Source organism: Colletotrichum siamense (genome assembly GCF_013390195.1).
Source record: "Colletotrichum siamense strain Cg363 chromosome Unknown KSG_Cg363_contig03, whole genome shotgun sequence".
Classification (NCBI taxonomy): domain Eukaryota; kingdom Fungi; phylum Ascomycota; class Sordariomycetes; order Glomerellales; family Glomerellaceae; genus Colletotrichum; species Colletotrichum siamense.
This window is the reverse complement of record NW_023501016.1, coordinates 6841976-6859029: the sequence shown is the minus strand read 5'-3', so window position 1 is coordinate 6859029 and position 17054 is coordinate 6841976. Positions and strand designations below refer to the sequence as shown.

At 52.1% G+C, this 17054-nt stretch overlaps 5 protein-coding genes across 5 annotated transcripts; 1 reads left to right on the top strand and 4 right to left on the bottom strand.

Moving 5' to 3' along the window:
• Positions 1–1148: 1148 nt before the first annotated feature.
• Positions 1149–2813, bottom strand: itr1-1 (Myo-inositol transporter 1; the record flags this gene model as incomplete). The annotated part of the gene is made up of 2 exons (XM_036637676.1): positions 1149–2274; positions 2341–2813. The coding sequence occupies 2 exons, from the start codon at positions 2811–2813 to the stop codon at positions 1149–1151; spliced, it is 1599 nt and encodes a 532-aa protein (XP_036497643.1).
• A 2704-nt stretch (positions 2814–5517) lies between these two features.
• Positions 5518–6708, top strand: CGCS363_v005826 (uncharacterized protein; the record flags this gene model as incomplete). Its single annotated transcript, XM_036637675.1, has 4 exons — positions 5518–6237; positions 6309–6337; positions 6402–6521; positions 6591–6708. 4 exons carry the CDS (start codon positions 5518–5520, stop codon positions 6706–6708), a joined length of 987 nt encoding a protein of 328 aa, XP_036497644.1.
• A 196-nt stretch (positions 6709–6904) lies between these two features.
• Positions 6905–8470, bottom strand: bphA-0 (Benzoate 4-monooxygenase; the record flags this gene model as incomplete). Its single annotated transcript, XM_036637674.1, has 1 exon — positions 6905–8470. The coding sequence occupies one exon, from the start codon at positions 8468–8470 to the stop codon at positions 6905–6907; it is 1566 nt and encodes a 521-aa protein (XP_036498374.1).
• A 1356-nt stretch (positions 8471–9826) lies between these two features.
• Positions 9827–11506, bottom strand: CGCS363_v005824 (putative transporter; the record flags this gene model as incomplete). The annotated part of the gene is made up of 3 exons (XM_036637673.1): positions 9827–11085; positions 11135–11237; positions 11297–11506. 3 exons carry the CDS (start codon positions 11504–11506, stop codon positions 9827–9829), a joined length of 1572 nt encoding a protein of 523 aa, XP_036498375.1.
• A 1207-nt stretch (positions 11507–12713) lies between these two features.
• Positions 12714–14894, bottom strand: betA-3 (Oxygen-dependent choline dehydrogenase; the record flags this gene model as incomplete). Its single annotated transcript, XM_036637672.1, has 6 exons — positions 12714–13475; positions 13528–14097; positions 14148–14370; positions 14422–14577; positions 14634–14723; positions 14770–14894. The coding sequence occupies 6 exons, from the start codon at positions 14892–14894 to the stop codon at positions 12714–12716; spliced, it is 1926 nt and encodes a 641-aa protein (XP_036498371.1).
• Positions 14895–17054: the final 2160 nt, after the last annotated feature.

Genomic DNA, 17054 nt, shown 5'->3' with positions numbered 1-17054 from the left:
CTAGATGCACCTATCTCTTACTGAGCTTTCGGGTGACTTGTGCATCAACAGCTCCTCTTAGGTGTAGAGAGCGCCTCAACGCCGCCTCATTAGTAACGCCTTTTGCGACATACGCGCCCTACCATCTTCCACCGGCTTCTCGAACGGGCCGTTTCATGACTGATGCGATTCAACTACTGGGTACTAATCTCGTCGGGCACTCCCGAGATAGTTTGGCGTCCTTTGTCTGTCGAAGCGACCGTCGGCTACGAAGCGCCGAATTGTAGTCTCCAGCCCCATAACACAATCACGACATAGAATTTTATGCGGGCAAATAAAAGCCCGACAAACGAAATGTCAATTTTGGACCTTCCTGACTACAGCAGAGCCTCGTCCCCAGTCGGACTCGAGTAAGAAGCCGTCTTACACTCTAGGCACGTACGCCTAGACAGCAGCAGGCGGTCTTGACGCGAACGTCCCGATTAGGCAAGTCGCCTTACTACACGTGGTAAGCATTCCCGCGGAAGTAATTCTCGCCTGTGAGCCGCCCCAGGTCCCTCCCTGAAACGACCTCTCACAGGGCGTGTTTACGCTACGTGCCGTCAGTGAGGACTGTTTAACTGGAGAACTAATAGCACGCGGTCTCCCATGAGATGGTCTGTGTGCATCGGAAGAGCTCCCGTAGCGCAGAAAATAGGTTCTCGGAGTGACATGTACACCAGCCCGAACTCGAGCCCGTGTCGACGGCGAAGGGCACGGCGCGCGGAGGCCGGACGGGATAGCGAAATAGTGGGGGGTGAAGGTAAATATTCCGAGGAACACCCCCGTCTTATTGAGTTATCCATCATCTCCCTGCCTCTAGAAACTCTCTACAGCATCTCGATATCGTTGCGAGGCCATCACCAAAGCCCACATGCTGTCGCACAAATTCTCGTCGTTTCTCTCGCAACACCAGGATAAACCGATACAGTTTGATTTCATCTGATGACTGTGGCAGCGGTAAGTGGGTGATCTTCTTTGCATCTCGTCCGGGTTTAAGCTTATACGCAGAGCACCGTCGGGCTCTACGCAGCGCCCTCCAAACCTCCCCCAAACACGCGAAAGCCGGGTTCGCCCCGCCATTACTCACCTTTACGTCTGCGAATCTGAACTCTCTCAGCCCTACCCACCTACACCTTGACATCTTCAGTCGAAACCAACCCCATCTTTCTGTCGGCCTTCATCTGCCTCTGCAGCTGTCTGGCGCGCTTCACACCGAACCCGTGGTTGAAGACCTCGCGGATGTCCTCCAGCGTCATGTTCTTCACCTCCGGGTAGCAGAAGTAGATGGAGACCCATCCGAGCACGCAGATGGCTGCATAGAACCCAAACGCACCCGAGGGCGTCGTGTTCTCCATTTGCGTCAGGAACGTGGATGCCACAATGATGTTGGAGCCCCAGCAGGACATTGTAAGCATCATTGTGCCCATGGCACGCACCTCCATCGGGAAGAACTCACTACTTAGCCACGCCGTGTTGCCGATACCCGACGAGTAAAAACCGACAAAGAATACCATGCTCACGAGCACAATGATAGCCGGTGGCCCCACCGTGGCTCCTTCTCCGAGGGATAAGTCGTGATTGATCGGAATCCATTTGAAAGCCACCGCCGCAACGATCAAGAATAGCCCCATGAACTGCACCGTGCAGAGCAAAATTCTCCTCCGGCCGACCCTGTCAACGAGCAAAAGATTGACAAGAGTGAAGATAAAGTTGGTTCCAGCGATGATGGTTCCGACGGCAACGGGGTTGTCGAATCCCACAAGAGAAAAGATGAGCGGGGAATAATACATAAGGGAGTTGAAGCCGCTTAGTTGGCTGATGGCCATCAAACCACAGGCCGAGATCAACGCGCGAAGGTTTGCGGGAATCACGTACAGCTGCTTGAGCACCCACCACTGTGACTTGCCGGCGTTCATGTTCTTCGCTTCCTCGACGTGGAATGTGATGTGTCGAACCTTCATCTGGACCTGCTCCTCCGTCCCGTTCGGGAAGATTTTTCGAATGACTTTCTCGGCCTCCTCAGACTTACCGTGATAGATGAGCTGTCTGGGAGACTCTGGGCAGAAAGGCAGCAAACAGGCAAGGATAATGGCTGGAATCGCGCCTCCCCCAACCATGTACCGCCACCCGCCCTGTACGTGCGCAAAGCCAGCACCGACGCCATAGCTTACTAGCTGTCCACCCGTGATGCACATGTTGTCGAGACCAATCATGCGGCCCCTGTATTTGGCCGGAGATAACTCTGCAATGTACCTAGTCATGGTTAGTCTACGTTCGTTTTCGCTTCGTTTGTTGTATAGCGTGGACTGCAAGGCTTACATGGGAATGATCATAGCTGCAGAGCCAACGCCGAAGCCGACGACAAGGCGGCCTACTGTCATAACTGCCAGGGAGAACGATGCGGCTTGGAGGATGGCCCCGGCGGTGAACAAGAAGCAGCCGACATAGATGGCAATCTTTCGTCCGAAGCGATCCGCTGTGGCTCCAGCAAAGATGGCTCCGATGAAGGCCCCGCCGGAGGTGATCGAGGTGATAAGCTCTTTTTCAGATGAGCTAAGGGTGTGTCCAAGATCTTGATTAATGTACACCAATACAGCAGAGATGATGCCGGTGTCATAACCAAAGAGCATGCCTCCGATGGCCGCAGTGATGGACACCAGCCACGAGAACTTGCCAGTTTCGGTTTGTTCTATTGAGTCAAGCTCCTCTAGTGGAAGTCGGCCTTCGGAGGAGAGTTTGTCCAGCACAGACTCCTTGTGCTGGACAGATTCCTTGGGGTCTTTGGTGTCCATCTTGGCTTGCAGGATACCGGGTAGACTAACAACAATCTTCCTTAGAGGAAGTAGAAGGCGGATCGGGGTGGGCTATGAGACCAGGTGGTTCTTAGTTCTGGTGATGACAGGCTTCTGTGGAGCAGATGTCCGTCAAAATCTGGGGTAAACCAACATATTATATGGTTGAAGAAGTCTGGTATTGTTGTTGCGCTTGAGAGTGGTCATTCGCACGTCTTCGTCCTTAGCGCGCGTTCGATGAACATCGATAACTCAGCTGAATGGTAACATGGCCGCCATGCTACCTTACATCGCTCCAAGAAGACATCGTCCGCGGTGATAATGACCCAAATCAGACAATGTCATCAATCCATTTGATATGAAATCCGGGGAAGAGGATGGCGATACGATGTTGCGAGCCAATCACAGGAAACACAAATGACAAGCGTGCCGGCACTTCTCCAATATCCAGCCCAGCCGAGCCGAGTCAGGCAGGCACCTTCACCCCAGATTTCCCCAGACTTTATCGTTGACAACCTACCTAGACAGTCACTTGGCGGCCAACAGTTTATAAACCGCGGGATTCTTGGCCAAGTTCAGGGACGCATGTGCATCCCCCGGGGGTCGATGCATCAGCTAATCGCCACGAGCTTAGAGCGGCGCCGGTGGAGTTTGTCGGTTTAGCGGTGGATGCATGGCGTGCGGGGGAAAGTTGCCGTTTTAACAAGGAATAGGCAACTTGTGTGCTAATTCCCTCGCGTTTCCTATTTGACCCCCTTTCAATCCACCGTCTCCCTTGTTTTTTTCTACGAGGCCCCCGAAGGCCCAACATTTGCGCGCCAATTCGCCCTGTTACCCAAGACTTTCCCGCTTGGGCCGGGTTCAGTCAACCGGCCCCTACAACACCTCCGAACAGAGCAATTCCAAAGTTGTCATAAACCAAGAACCGCAGACTTCGCCGGGCGGACACCGCCGCAACACACGTCTCGCCTCCACCACCAAACCAGTTTACCACACACAATCGTCTCTCTGTGTCTCTGCTCCTCCCCCATGAATCCCACGTCGCCCTCCAGTAGCAAATCTCTGCCCACAGGCTCTTATACGTCACTGCCTTAGTACGGTGCATCCGCACGTCGGCGCATCGAAGAGATGCAGGATGCCTCTAGTACCCGGCGGGTCCAGAACATGAGCCGTATCCAGACTCGGACGAATCCGTGTAATGTGAGTCTTTCCTTCTCTGTCTTTTCTTTCCCTTTTCATCGCGCTCTGCAGTTTGTTTTTTTCGTGGCGTATCTCGGTCCTATCTCTGAGACCGAATGACATCTCTTGCATAATTGCCTGAAAGAGCCAGTTGAGGTTCAATACGCCGTTTAATACCTGTTTGCTGACAATTCATTGTGTTGCCAGATCTGCAGACTAAGGTGAGTCGTCTCCGGTGGGATATCAACCGGTGGGATGGATATTGCCCCTGCGCCTCTTCCTCCCTAGCCGCGCATCATCCACGCCCTCAGGCTTATGTGCCCTCCATCCTCACGTTACTCTACATTGGCGTCTTTCGTGCTATTGAAGACCTTGTTATCTGACCTTTTGATTGGTTCCACGCACTAGACATCTGAAATGTAAGCGAGCCCGTGGTGCGATGTGCATTATCTGTCATCTCGCCGTGCCAGTCAACTGGGATCTGAACCGACCTCCCGGGGATGACGACCAAGCCCCCCTCTTCCTCAGACTCGGAGAAAATTCCCCTGATTGTCCAGCGCCTTGTTGACCCAAGCTAGGTGATTCCAATCGTTCGACATGTTCAAATTGCCGCAAGTCTGGCGTTGAATGTACGCGTGGCTATTCTGTCCGGTTCAGACATACGCTAAACCCCAGGTTCGTGACCAACCGCGTCTTTGACGTGACCAGCATCAAAAAGAGCAACTGAACTAAAGCAGAGACTTTCCGCGAAAGTGTTCAACCGGAAAGAGGGTCTGGGGCTGCCCGAAGCGAGTACAGTTTTGCCAACAATCAGACTTGGGTCCGGACTACGAATCGATCATTCAGCTTCGTCGACGAGACAGAAGATGTTGTCAACATTCACGCCTCTAGCGTTTCAAACGGCGAAGGTGATGGCCAGAACAATGTGTATCTCGGGGCGCCACGCCGGGCTGACTCTCCGGATTACCTCGCTTTGCTCTCGGCACCGAACTCACCGGTGCCGGAGCTAAGTTCCCGAAATTCGGGTTTGAGCACCCGAGGCTCTCACGGCGATCTACGCGGCGCGGACAGAAGGCAACGGCCAACTAGACCGAGACGATCGACAAACTCAACGACTTCCGAGGCGGTGAATCGCTCACCAAAGCTACAGACTCACGCTGAAACACCAAGCTCGAACACAAATACGACTACCACTTCCATCGTGATCCCATGGGAGCGCCTCGATCTCGGAAGCGAGATCACCTTGGATTTCCCAAATATTCATCTCGCCCTCGAACCGATTGAACCAAATTTCGACGACACTCTTACCCCCCATGACCGAACGTACGTCGAAACGCCTTTATGGCCTCTGCGAGACCGCCAAGAGGCCTTCTTGTACCGATACTTCATCGACAGCCTAGCGCCGCTTTTTGACTTGTGCGACAGCGGGAGGCACTTTGCGAGGGTAGTCCCTAAACGTGCGGTGTATTGTCCAACTTTACTCAATGCCATGTTTTCGGCTGCAGCGAAGCGACTGAGTCGTACAATGGGCGTCGATGCCGTTATTGCGGATAGATACCACCAAAGATGCCTTCGGTCATTGATTCCGGCCTTGTCTTCATCGACTGCAGTAGTTGACGACAACTTACTCGCGGCAGTGGTGATCCTTCGGTTCACGGAAGAGGTTGACATCGGTTCCATGACACTTGAGTCTCATTTGATGGGCACTAGGATTCTTCTAGCTGCCCAGGCGAACGCCGCCGACTTCAGTAGTCTTCGACTGTCGGCATTCTGGCTTGCACTCCGGCAGGAGATTTACATGGCTTTCGTTCACACTCGGCCCGTGCACCCGAACTTCTTTCCGAGCATCCGAAGGATATTGGAACGCAAAGACGCTGACGATACTACGGCGGACTGTTACTACGCAAATAAGGTCATAGGTATATGCGCGGCATGCCTTAGCCACTGCTACGGCCAAGAAAACCACCACGGAAAGTCGTACGTCGAGTTGAAGCAAGAGCTGGAGGACTGGTGGAGGGAAAAGCCGTGGTACTTTCAACCCATGTGGGCGAACCAGGACGCCGGTTTATTCCTTCCGGAAGAACAATACATTACGGATGCCGCAGTCACCGGTTTGCAACACTATCATCTGTCGCGCATGTTGTTGATTGCACACAACCCCAAGGTTCCGAGGCTCGGAACCGCTTTCCGAGTGATGGAGGAAGAATTGAAGCAAACTGTCCGAGTGATATGCGGGCTTGCAGTGGTAAGTGTGTCTCGTTCAGTTGAGCTGCTCTACGCCAAAGATACTAGCGGCTAACGATACTTTGGACGCAGGCAAACGAACGAACGGCACCGGCTCATGTGTAAGTCTCCCATCGGCCCCACACTGCCCGTCCCGAAAACAAGGTCCTAATATGTGGACAACAGCAACGGGTGTATAGCTATTGCAATGGCAGGCGACCGGTTTACCGACCGAAAAGAACAGGAGGAGTTGTACAGAATCCTCCTAAAAACCGATAGAAGACTAGGATGGCCTACTCACGCAGCGTAAGTCCCCCTGTTCGGCCCGATTACATTACAACCCCGGAGCCCGCCTTGCTAACTGACTGCTTTCAGACGAGCCCAACTTAGAGAAGCTTGGGGCTGGGAAGAAGACTCGCCATCGCCCCCATCCATGCCTATTGCCGGCATGTTGAACGCCAATGCCCGGGCGCGCGACGCGGAGAGCACATAAGCTGAGAGATGGGACGAATGTGAACTGATGTTTTCCTTGTAGATATTATTTATAATCATTGATATTTCAAATTCCACCATCCTAAAGTCAATCTCTATATCTCCTCGTCGCACTGTCTGTGCAGCTCGTCTAGTCCATGCTAATGCGCTCTGTCGTCTACTCATTCCAATCATGACCCATACCATAGTTACCGAAATCATTCTCCCGACTTGATCTCTCGGCGCCATAACTTCAATGGCATTGCATTGGGCATGCAGTTCATTGCTTCCCGCCGTTCGGGCTCCCATTCGGGGTATGGCAGGGCAAACTCGTACCTGTGCAACACACTCGCGAGCAGTACAGTCTGTTCGAGGTAGCTGATATTCCGACCAATGCAGCCACGCGCTCCCGCACTGAAGCTGACAAAGTATGGTTGCAGGTCTTTACCCTTATCACCAAGCCATCTTTCCGGGATGTACGACTCGGGATCAGGGAAGATTTTAGGGTCCCTATGAACGATGTATGCCGATATGGAGACTGTCGTGTCTCCCGGAATGAAGTCTCCAAGAATGTAGGCGCCCTCCGGAGGTGTTCGGCGGGGCAAACCGAAGGTGGTCGGCGGCACGATACGAAGGGACTCGTCCAAGCAAGCGCGCAGATATGGCAGATGTTTGATCTTGTCGTATGGCGCCACGATCTCATCCACGTCGAGAACCGAGTCGATTTCTCCCCGCAGCTTGGCCATGCATCTTGGGTTCTTCAACAACCAATACATGACGTTGTTCATCGCGATTGCTGTTGTGTCCGACCCTGCGTTCATCATAATAGACACTTCGGCGACGATTTCACCCCAGTCGAGACCGTTTGGAGTTCCATTCTTATCTTCCATCAGAGCCTGAAAGAAGTCGGACAACTTCTCGCCTGCCTGATACCGCTTCAATCGCTGGGTAGCTCGGTGATAGACAATACCGTCCCAACCTTTGTTAAGGCCCCACCACTTCCGGAAGGTTGGCGACAGGTAGGATGTGAGTCTTTGGTTGAACTTGTACCACTCTGCGGACCAGACCGTGATGGACTGGGCAAGTGCTGTGGAGTGCAGACAAGCTCTAAAGTTAACATCGTGGATGCTGCCATCCATACGCTCAGCACGAACAAGATCATGGCCTTGGTCGAGGAACCCGAGACGCTCGCTCAAGCCAATGTCGGCAATAGCATCGAGAGTGAAGAAGTTGGTCCAGGCACGGTAGTCGAATGTGAGATCTTCGGACTCTGGACGAAGTCCAACCTTCAATGGCTTGGTGCAAGCCTTGTCGGCGCCACGGATAAATCGTTCCGCCTTGTCGGAGACCTTGTACTCCCAACTTTCCAGGTTCTTGAGGGCGTACGCGGCCGATAGGACCTTGCGCTTTCGCGCATGTTCGGCCTTGTCGACAACGTCTGCCAAATGGAAGTGGGTTCCGGACAGTGTTTCATAGAATTCTCCTTTGAGACACTTGGATCCATGGCCGTAGATATCCTTGATGGCATCGACGGTTCCATATGAAAGGGAGTTGGGTCCGATGCGTAGCACAGGGTGCTTTTTGTGCTTCTCATAGAGAGTCTTCGATCGAAACCCGAGAGCAGCCTCTCGCATGAAGACGAGATTTGTGAGGCCAGCTAGGGGCTTGAAGGCAGGGTAGCGTCGAAGCCTCTTGGGGTCGCGGAAGTACTCCACGGCGGGATATATGATGAGGTAGAGGACGGCAAGCACCAATGCCACCGCGGGCACGAGTGCGGAATACATGGTGGATGGCCTTTTGGTCACTTGAGACAGTATTTCCGCCGTGTTATGCTTGGGAGAGGAGGCAAAGAAGGCAAAGGGCGCTGAGGAGGAAGAGAGCAAGACGACTGTAGTCAGAGAGGGCGAGCATTGAAATAGATATTCCAGAGCGACCTCAAGGCCAGCTGACTTCCCCACAAGGGCATGAACTTACGCGGGACTACCTCGATGTATCACAGTGCTATCGTTGAGGCGAGGTAGCAATCCGCGGGTTTACCAAGGACATTCACGACATCCCGCACTCTGGGCTGAACTTCTAGCGCCGGCGAAGATGTCCAGAAGGACCAAAAGTTGCCTATTTGAAGTAATCACTTGCCTATCCTGTCAACGACTTTCCAATCCCATCATTAAAGTGCCGTTTGTTGACGCAGACAGCGGCTCGAGCAGGGTCCAGAAACTAAGGGATATGGTTCTGCAGTGACAACCCCCACATGCTCCCCGCAATCCCCGCGCTCTACGACCGATCCTGCATCAAGACTTTCCAATCTCGGATTTCCAGGATAGGAAAGTTGCCTATCCGAGTCAGTTCCCCATCTTTAAGGCCAGCCTCCCTTGGTTTCTGGTCCAAAATAGCAAGTTTTCTGGTCGCTGACGGAGAATCTTAGCTCCCGACTTGCCTTTTCAATGTCAGAAAAGCAAGTCGACTCTCAGATAGGAAAGTTCGCTAGCGCATGACGCGCCGCGAATTGCCAAACACAGCGTCCCACCCACACGGATAGTTGGCCGTCTACGGGGATGGTTGGGACGACGGCACCTTGATAATAAGCCTCATCGACGTCGCTAATGTCTCTCATTTAAGTGGTCAAGTAGGCCAAATTTCTATTTCTCCAGTCATACCTCCGTCACATCACACTGGAACTCCTGCATCCGCCACTCCCCTCTCTCACCACTCGTAGACGTCTCTCGCCAGTGATGGCTATCGCGACGCTCTCGTTCGCTGAAACCATTCAAGATTGGCGACGAGCCGCTCCGCATGTGACGAGGTCAGCCACTGTAGGCAATACGAGTATACGGGGGTAATTGCCAGCGGGTTATCGCCGGGTCTAGAGTGTTCCTAATGCCTGCTCCCTTGTTCACATTATGTGTTCCCAACAGATGTGAACAACACCAAACACGAAAGATATCTCAAGCTGTAATGTGTTTTTCATTACAACCGGGCTAACTATTATGACCGGGCTGACTATCATCATAGCAAACATTACATAGCCATACTCCATCCGCCGACCGGAATAGAACGAGTTCTCTCATGTGTGACGTTCCTGCCTGGCAACCAGGACTGCCCCTTGACCTTCAACTGCAGCCTCAAACTTTGCCGAGCTACTAGATGGGGTAGATGAACTGTTTGTTCTGCAGGTCCGTCAGGTCCAAAACTGCAATGTCAACCTTGACCCTGACAACCTCTCCGTTCTCATCCACTTGCTCCACGTAGCCTTCGCGCTCATCATCACTCAAAGAGGCAATATACTCCCTCCTCTCCGCATTCCTTCTCGCCAAGATGAAGTGGATGATCCACAAGATGACTGGTGTACCTACCCAGCTGACCGTGATCATAGATACCCATGCACCATAGAACCTCGGCGCATTGCTGGGGATCCAGATCTGTGGAGACACAAGATTTCCGACGCTGTATCCCAGCATAAACATGACATTGCGCGTCAGCTTCTTGGTGTACCCAGCGGCTGTTGACGTGGTCCAGCCCAAGGCAATGATGTATGTGACGCCATAAGTCGATGCTGCTAAGATAAGACACCCGAGGAGCCCGATCTTCTGCTCCCAGTCGACCGTGGTCATCGCGATACCTCCCGCGACAGCGGGCATACACCATACGGTTCCGTGGAGAGCCAGATTACTTGGCCATCTTCGCAAAGCCAAAGTCGCAACAATACAACAGGCCACGCCAAACGCGCCACCTGCTGCGGCGACGAGTGTAGACCCAAGAGGTTTGATGCCAATGGAGGTGGTGATGAGGTTCTTCTGCCCGTAGTTGAGGTTGTTCGAGTACATTAGCGTGAATGACTGCAGCGCAAAGAGCCATGACACGGGATCCTTCATCGTCTCGATGAACTGCTCCTTCTTAAAATGCTTCTGCTCAATCGAGCTTTGCTGGGCTTTGTGTACGCGGCGAATGACCTGGACCTTTTCTTCGAGAGTGAGGAAGCGCGCCTCGGCGGGGTTGCTGGGGTAGTCGATCCACACCCAGATGGCAAGTATGAGCGTCAGCCCGCCGGTAACGACATGAAGAAGCTTCCAGGGTAAGACCGGGCCAGTGCTCCATAGGAGGCCGTAGGAGATGAAACCAGTCAGGATAGGCGCTGCTTGACAGGTGATCCACAGCACGGGCTGTAGGAAAGACTGTTCATGTCGATTAAAGAACATGCCGATAGTGACTTCCATTGCGGGAACGATAACGGCTTCTGCAGCGCCGAGAGCGAGTCTCATCACCACAAGTCCAGCGTATCGAGTTGCGACACAGTGGAGGAAGATGATCACTGCCCAAATGAAGACAGTGATTGCAACGTATTTGCCAAAAGGCAACCGTTGCATCAGATAGTGCCCAGGCCATTGGAAAGCTAAGTACCCTATGAAAAGTGAGCATTGACTGCGTTGGATTTGAGCAGGTATCCATACCGACGTAGAACATGGTGTTCAGGTTGTTATACTGCGCTTGCCTAATACCGGTTTCCTCGAAGAGACCCAAGATGGCAGCGTATCCCAGTGTTGACTTGTCGACCTAAAGAAGGAAGACGTAATAAGTATCAACCAAACTTTCATATTGCGAATGCAACTTACGAAAAGCATGATGTTGATGGCAGAAAGAAGCGTCATGATGCGCCAGTACAACTTCCGTCGCAGCTTCTTCTCCGCTTCGGGGGTAAGTGAACCGAAATCATCGCCGTGCTGCTCAAGGAGCCGCAACGTGACGTCGGCGTTCTTCTCGCTGACGGTCTTGCCCTTTGGGGGACTTTTCACCGAAGGCTGAATCTCTTTTTCGTCGGCCATCGTGACAAGCGCTGTCTGCTATGGGCTGGGATGTAACGACCAAGGACCACCCAGTCAGAGCATGTAAAGCAACGAAGCCACATGCAGAACATCTGAGAACAGTCGCTGCAGCCTCATGGCTTTTATTGCACATTCTAGCAATGTGCAGTGGAGCCGGTGATGAAGCGCTGGAAAGGCGCAATCGACTTGAGAGTTCTTGTCACTCCAATGTTGGATCGTTCTTCAGGATTAGCCCCACCAACGCGCGATGTCCCCCCGCTATCACGCAATCTCGTGGGATGATGAACCAAGCCGTCTAGGTTGTCTTAATGGAAAGGCTTGATAATTCGTCCTTTGAAATGGCTTAAGTGCGCCATTAAAGATTCTGATGCAATTGAGCCAAGTAACTTGAAATCATAAGGGTTTGAGAGATTCAGGAGACTGGACCTCTAATGTTCGCCATGTGCTGCCTCAGGTCTCAAGGTATCCAGGACGCTCTGCAGAGATATGTCCTTGGCTTAGAAATTAGCCCGAAAACAATGGTTGTGACTTAGAAGAAAATTGGGCCGAATCATTTTTACGGCGTCCCGGTTAGCATCTAACCTGGCGACCCCGAACGTTAGCAAGCATTTTGTCTAAACAGTACGTCCAAGCATATTCTGGTCGTACGATAATCTTGTGCTGTAAGGTTTTCAGTTCAGTCTAATGCCCGAATAGACAAATCCGAGCTGAATAATTGCTAACGCCGATCCTCAATCGTTAATTTGTGATTGCTATTCGGGAATGTCTTGACTCATGCGCGGCGTTTACCGGCTACTCGGTGATCCACGCCGGGCGAATGGATGCCAAGGCCCTTAAACCATTCAAGTCCATCCCCCGTTCCATCGGCTGTATTCGCCATGGTTCTCGGCTGCGAGGAGGCGTACTTCACTGAAAGGGTGGAAGGAAAATACCATACAGAGCCCCGGACGTCCGAGTCGCGCTCCCCACAATCGCGGTCCTCGCCTGTGGGATATGGCGTATTGTAAGAGCCGGGATTAGGATATTAGGAAAGAAAAGAAATATTTCATATAAGTCTCGAACTATGACAACCTTCCTTCAACTTTCCGTGTCCTTACTATTGACCAAAAAGAACAGAAAACCAAACCAGCATCGGAATTGAAACCATCCTATAGTTATTATACTTGGCCAAACTCAGATGAAATTATGAAAGCCGGCTATTAGGACATCAAATTTCCCCACTGCTGACGATGTCATGAAATGCCTTCCGACTGGCAGCGTATGTTGCGCCAACAGGGAACCCGCCGGGTACTCTGGGGAAGACTGAGCCATCGACAACCCTAAGTCCCTCGACACCATGAACTCGGAACTTTGAATCAACACAGCTATCAGAGCTGTCCTTGCCCATTCTGCAGCTGCCAGAGGCATGATGGCTCCAAGTGTGATCTCGGATGTGCTGCTCAAGCGAACGATCTGCCGGGGGGTCAATCACCTCGAAGGGCTGATACGGCTCTCCAGTGGCGTTCATAATGGACATGAGATGTTCCAGGCCCTCGGAAAGAGCAGCGATATCAACCTCGGAATCCTCCTGGTAAAAGTTGAAGTTGACCTCTGGGGTCTCCCGGGGGTTGGACGATCGAAGCCTCACGGTGCCTGTCGGATTCCCGTTTTGCATCTTCACGACAGCCCAGAAGAAGGATGTTGGCGGCCAAGTGATTTCGCTGAATCCAGGGTAGTGACCATCAAAGACGCCACCGGCCGCACCGAACATGATGAGATCGGAGTCTGCGTTCCTGGAGTGGTTGGTTCGATACAGCATGAAGATGGGAGCAGCGGCCTCGCCATATGCGCCATGGCCGGCCTCCCATTGCGCAAGGCAGGGGTCGGTCTCCGGGCTATCAGGCGTACATCTTGCGAAGGGGCTGTTCTCCCATGCTATGTTGGACTGAACATTAATGCCTGCCTCGTAGTTATCCTGGAGAAACTCCCCCTGGTAAATTTGTCAGTGTGAAGGGATTTCTTGCGGGGAAGCCATTGCTTACAACGGCAGGAAGTTCAACAACGACTGGGATGCCGAATTTCTCCAACTCCTGTCGAGGTCCAATTCCACTGAGCTTGAGAATCTGAGGAGTGTTGAATGCTCCACCCGAGATGATCACTTCTTTCCTGGCCGTAACAGTACGTAACTGTGGCTCGACCGAGGGGTCATATCGTTGGTCGGCCTCATAAAGACCTTCTCCAACCATGTACTCCACACCATAGGCTTTCAAGCCAGGGCCGGACTTCTTCGTCAGGATTCGTGTCGCAAGGCTGTGGGTACTCAAAGTCAAAGGGTATCGTGAATTTCCATCTTCACTGGCCGAAGCCAAAGTCTCGGCGACGTAGTTCCAAGGGCTGCTTCTGCGGCGGTTCTCGTCAACGTGTAAAGGTATCTGATACACGCCAGGGATCTCGTAGCGATCAGCGCCAGGGCGGTTAAGATCTCTCTCCATCAGCTCGACGACTTGTTCGGAATCAGGTGCTTCTATGCCCTCCGTCTGGAAAATGGCATTTTGAACCACACGGAGGACACCCGGGCGGTCAACTACAAATGAAATGTTGTTTCGGTTCGTCTGATTTCCGTCAGCTTTGGGGTTATGGCAAGAGGTGAGGGGCTTCCTACGGAAATATATCCGTCAAAGCCGTGGCCTGGGGTCCCTTCAGGCACGTAGGTGTTTCTCTCAAGCTCGACAAACATCGACCTCATGTTTTCAGGGCCCCAGGAGTCATCGCCTGTAACCTCGGCGAAGTGGGTCCAGTCACTGTCGGGAGGGAGAACCACATTCATGGCATTGGCTATCGCTGAGCCCCCAACGGTAGCTCCTCTAGGATAGTATATGCCAAGTCTAAACCGATGATCAGTGTTCATCCTAGCGTTGACTCGGTACGTGACTTACGGGGTTGCATCCTCGGGAGCATCGATGCCATACCAGAGAGTGCCGTTTGAAAGACGGTAGGTGAAATAGCGATCGCGACGAGCTTGAGTCTCATTCTGGTAGTGAGACACATAAAACTGCCAAGACATCTCCGGGTGCTCCGAGTTGACATCCGCCCTGTGAATGAAGACCATGAGAACGAAGCTGTGTATACTGAGCAATCCATCACTCACAATCCGGGGATGCGTTGAAGATTGTTGTCACCCATGTTGCCTCCAGCCTCAATGAGGAAGACAGAGTGACCCTCGCGAGCTAGGCTTGCGCTGGAAATTGTCAGTAATAGAAGAGAAAACGGAAGGGAAGTCTTACGCTAAAGTGCCGCCTCCAGGTCCTGAGCCTACAACAACATAGTCATAAGCTGTATCGTTGGACGGACTTCCAGTAACGCTGCTACTGAAGAGTAGAATGGAGGCAAAAGTGAAAAGCTTCTTCATCGTGTGTAGATTGGGTTTCAATTACAGTTTTTGGATGCAGGGCGGTATTCACAATTGTTGAGCCGAACTGGTGAAATACATGTCTTATATATGATTTGCTGCCAAGACCTTTTGAAGACCTTTTGTTGTCGAACAAAGATCTTTCGTTGAGATGACTGTCTCTGCTGTGCGACGCGCAACCTTGGGGCATCGTTATGGCCTCTGCCAAGTGTTGATCATCATCGTCCTCATTACGCATGCTTCAGCGAATGCGCAAATTGGTGGCTAAGCAGGCCGGTTCATGAATCCTTCATCGCTGTAGCCTGTCTTCCAAGACCACCATGCCGCTGGTGGTCGGACTTGAGGTTGGGCGCAGTCAGTTGATATCGGAGTTACGGACCATAGCCGTCAAAGCACTAGCGGTGGCTGGCCTACTTTCGGATTAAACGATGTAAGCTGACCAACTTATCCCGAAGACATGTGTCCCAGGCCAAGGCCCGCCAACCGAAGCCCATCAGCCCTTTAAAAGCGACCACAGTCCGCCAAGACCTCTGACGAAGTATGGCTGCGCAGAGACGAAAGCCGAATCAAAATTTCTGGACTGTGCTGGTGAGCTGCGAATTGGCAGACGTTCGACCCAACGTCATCGTACCTCTGCTGTTGCTGCTGACATATGCATTTCATCGCGGCATTTGTCAGACGCCAAGAACAGTGCAACGCACGTGAAATCGGCAAGAAATTCGGATGTGCAGCAGCTTCATATTAATCACCCGTGCTTGTCTCCTCCACCGGCAGACACTAAAGTTGCGAGATGCTTCAGATCCGCCAAATCCATCTCTTCAGGTTGTGATGGAGTAGCCGTGATCTCATCCGATGAAGCCCCATTTTGGGCTGGAATTGCTTCATCGGAACGAGGGTTAAGTGTAGAAACAGGGGTAGCAACACCGGTGGACAGTCGCCCAACCGCTGGATCTCTTTGTCCAATGTCCTCCAGTTGGTGCTCTGGCTCATTCTCATCGCTATCAATAGACACAAGCTCATGAAGTCTATTGCGTCGTCGAATGGTAGCATTTCCAATAGTTCGCATGGCACCTCCATTGGGAAACGCGGGCTCCACCATCGTTTGTCTCCTGCGCCGGAACATTCGTCGGAAGTAGTCTCGAAAAGCGGGCATGCAGGAGCAGAAGATGAAGCCGTTTAACTCAACAAAGGACCAGTTCGAAATTGGAACGATGTCCCCTAAAGTCCTGGCTTGAGTATCAAATGAGAGGGTCTTGATCGAACTTGAGACTCACAAGTAGGATTGGATGTTTTCATGAAGTCGTTGATTGTGCTGAGCCGAAGCACAGACACGAGAGTAATTCTGCACAAGGCCATTCAGTCATTTGTCTGTGCTGAGGAATATGCATCATTTGAACTTACAAAAGTGCGACGGCGAACATCATTCCGGCGCCAATCTTCTGCCTCCACCGCCAATTCAACCTCAAAATTTGAGAGATCGGCATGCTAACTACTATTACATCCAATGCAATGTTGACACTGGCGTGGGCCCAAGTCTGGAGGTTGATATCGTGGCAGCGACCATGGTGTTCCCCGTCCCACCGAGTCCAAGTGTAGCTGATTGGCCAGCATTGAAACATGGTGGCGACGAAGAAAGAAATTGCTGAGGCGATGCAAGCCCAAATGACACCCCACGTAAGCTTTCGGAACCGTTCATCGGAAAAAAGACGAAGGTAGAAGAAGAGGAAGTTCGTTTTCGCAAACAGAACTGTGAATGCGTAGAAGTGTTCACTTATGTAGAACAGCTGCAGCAAATTAGCAGTTGAAAGGGCTTGAGCAGGTCTTGACCAACTTTGAAAAACTCATTGATCTGATCCGGCGTGAGTGTATATATCTTTTCCGAGTCCTGATTGAACAGCTACGAAGGCTTGTTAGTTGAGAGTAGTAAATCCGAAATCAAGAATACTTACTAATGACAACTAGGACGCTCATAGGCACAGACATTGCCTACCACAACACGTGGCAGTTAGTAATGTGAGCTTGATGATACTGTCAGAAACAACAAACCATGGTAAATATCAGAGCGTAGTCATCAAGCCCTATGCTGTAATCAAACCGGGAGAGCTGCGAATATTCGCGGATGCCAACGCTGACGATGGCGACAAGCGCGCCAGCAACAGC